Source organism: Acinonyx jubatus, chromosome D1, assembly GCF_027475565.1.
Source record: "Acinonyx jubatus isolate Ajub_Pintada_27869175 chromosome D1, VMU_Ajub_asm_v1.0, whole genome shotgun sequence".
In the NCBI taxonomy this organism is placed as follows: Eukaryota; Metazoa; Chordata; class Mammalia; order Carnivora; family Felidae; genus Acinonyx; species Acinonyx jubatus.
This window is the reverse complement of record NC_069390.1, coordinates 53,149,813-53,152,085: the sequence shown is the minus strand read 5'-3', so window position 1 is coordinate 53,152,085 and position 2,273 is coordinate 53,149,813. Positions and strand designations below refer to the sequence as shown.

Sequence of the window (2,273 nt, the reverse complement as noted above, 5' to 3'; positions counted from 1 at the left end):
TCGAGATGGATTTCTGATTGTACATTTTTAATTGTGTGAATTAACTGAAGAAGAGAATGTACAAAATTGTATGATCTTATTTTTCTTTAGGTTTAAAATGTTGCAGAGTTTTACCTTGTGTCCTGAGGATTAACGAACATATAATTGTAAGAACATGGACTTATGCGTTACCTATCAAGATGTCCCTTCCCAATGACACCCAGTTTCATCCCTCCTTCTTTTTGCTGCTGGGGATCCCAGGACTGGAAACTGTCCACATGTGGATTGGCTTTCCCTTTTGCGCTGTGTACATGATTGCACTCATAGGAAACCTCACTATTTTGTTTGTGGTCCAGGTTGACAGCAGCCTACACCAGCCCATGTTCTACTTCCTGGCCATGTTGGCTACCATTGATTTGGGTCTGTCCACAGCTACCATCCCCAAGATGCTTGGGATCTTCTGGTTTAGTCTCAGGGAGATAATCTTCGATGCTTGTCTCACCCAGATGTTTTTTATCCACAACTTCACTGGTATGGAGTCAGCAGTCCTGTTGGCAATGGCTTATGACCGCTATGTGGCCATATGCAACCCACTTCGATATAGCACCATTCTCACCAACAAGGTTGTCTCTGTGATTGGTGTTGGTGTGTTAGTGAGGTTATTTATTTCTGTTATTCCATTTGTGTTTCTTATTTTGCGACTACCCTTCTGTGGGAATCATATCATTCCCCATACCTATTGTGAACACATGGGTCTGGCTCGCCTGTCTTGTGCCAGCATCAAGATCAATATCATCTGTGGCCTGGGTGCTATTTCAATCCTAGTATTTGACATCATAGCCATTGCCCTTTCTTATGTTCAGATACTCCATGCCGTTTTCCGTCTTCCTTCCCGTGAAACCCGACTCAAGTCCCTCAGCACATGTGGTTCTCATGTTTGTGTAATTCTTGCCTTCTATACACCAGCCCTCTTTTCCTTTATGACACATCGCTTTGGCCATAACGTCCCCCGCTATATCCACATACTCCTGGCCAATCTTTATGTCGTAGTGCCACCAATGCTCAACCCTGTCATCTACGGAGTCAGAACCAAACAGATTTATGACCGTGTGAAGAAAATAATATTGCAAAAATAAAGAATTAAAAAGGAATATGTATATAGATGGAACTTCTGAGCAGAGAAACACCTTGTGATATTAAATTTAGTAAATTTAAATGTGCTTGACAGTGTTTATTTTTTTAGGGGGAAGGGGGTCCATTCTGTAAATATTTTAATGAATTCAGAGACTGAAAGCTTAAGCTTTGTTATCCAATTTATATGGTAAGTGAGGGCATATCAGAGTCTTTATATGTGATTTTTAATAACTGGTGTCAGTAGATTTAAAGTAGAATTTATAGGGCATGCCGTATTTTTTTGGACATGTACTGGTTACCCTTTATCATTTATATGGCTCTTTTTTTTGATGATTCTTATTCCTTTTTTATCTCTAGGTGTCCCTGTATTGGTTTCTCTCTCCTTATTTTGCATCCCCCCCTTATCTGTTCTTCTTTTTCTTTTGTTTTCCTCTTCAGAAATTATGCAAATTTTCATTGCATTACAAAAACCGTATTGTGATATCCTGTGATTTCATCAAAATACTGCAAAGATCCAGAATCATATCATAGATTAAGTCCTGGTTTTATACATAGAAAGGAAGTGAGGAAATAAATGTGGCTACAAAAACCTTCCTCCTAATTTTTGTGTGGCGTTTCTCACAAATATATTTAGGTTTACATAGACCCAACTCTGATGTAAACTTGAAGGAAGAAACCTCCTGCAGCCTTGGAGAGGCTGCCCACTGTCACCTCCTAGGTTCTATTGGTTTTCTCACTTGCTTTGAGAGTCATCTTGTAATTGTTTCCTTTTGTCCTGTCTTTTCATATATGATTTGAACAGTTAAACAGAACTTGATTCCACTCCTACTTCTATCTTTGATGCGTAAGTTTCAGTGGCCTCAATTTCTTTACTTTCCAAATACAGTCATAGTTTCATTTCAGAGATTAAGCATGAAGACTTAATTATAGGATGCTTGTAAAGTCATCAGCATAGTTCCCAGGATGTTGTTTGCAATAAATACAAAATAATTGTTAGCCATTAGTATTATCATTATTTGTGTTACTATGTTTTGTTTATTATTCTCACCTTTGGCAACAGTGTTTCTATAAGAGGTGTTTATAGGTTTTATTTTAATACCACCCTCACATAAAATAACCTGAAGCTAAAGTGACGCAAAGTACAAAAAGTATGTAATATA

The 2,273-nt window shown here is 38.0% G+C and overlaps 1 protein-coding gene across 1 annotated transcript; it reads left to right on the top strand.

The window, feature by feature from the left end:
- Nucleotides 1-1,227, top strand: LOC106966127 (olfactory receptor 52E2-like). The gene has a single exon (XM_015062198.3). The coding sequence runs from the start codon at nt 180-182 to the stop codon at nt 1,113-1,115; it is 936 nt and encodes a 311-aa protein (XP_014917684.2). The 5' UTR covers nt 1-179; the 3' UTR covers nt 1,116-1,227.
- Nucleotides 1,228-2,273: the final 1,046 nt, after the last annotated feature.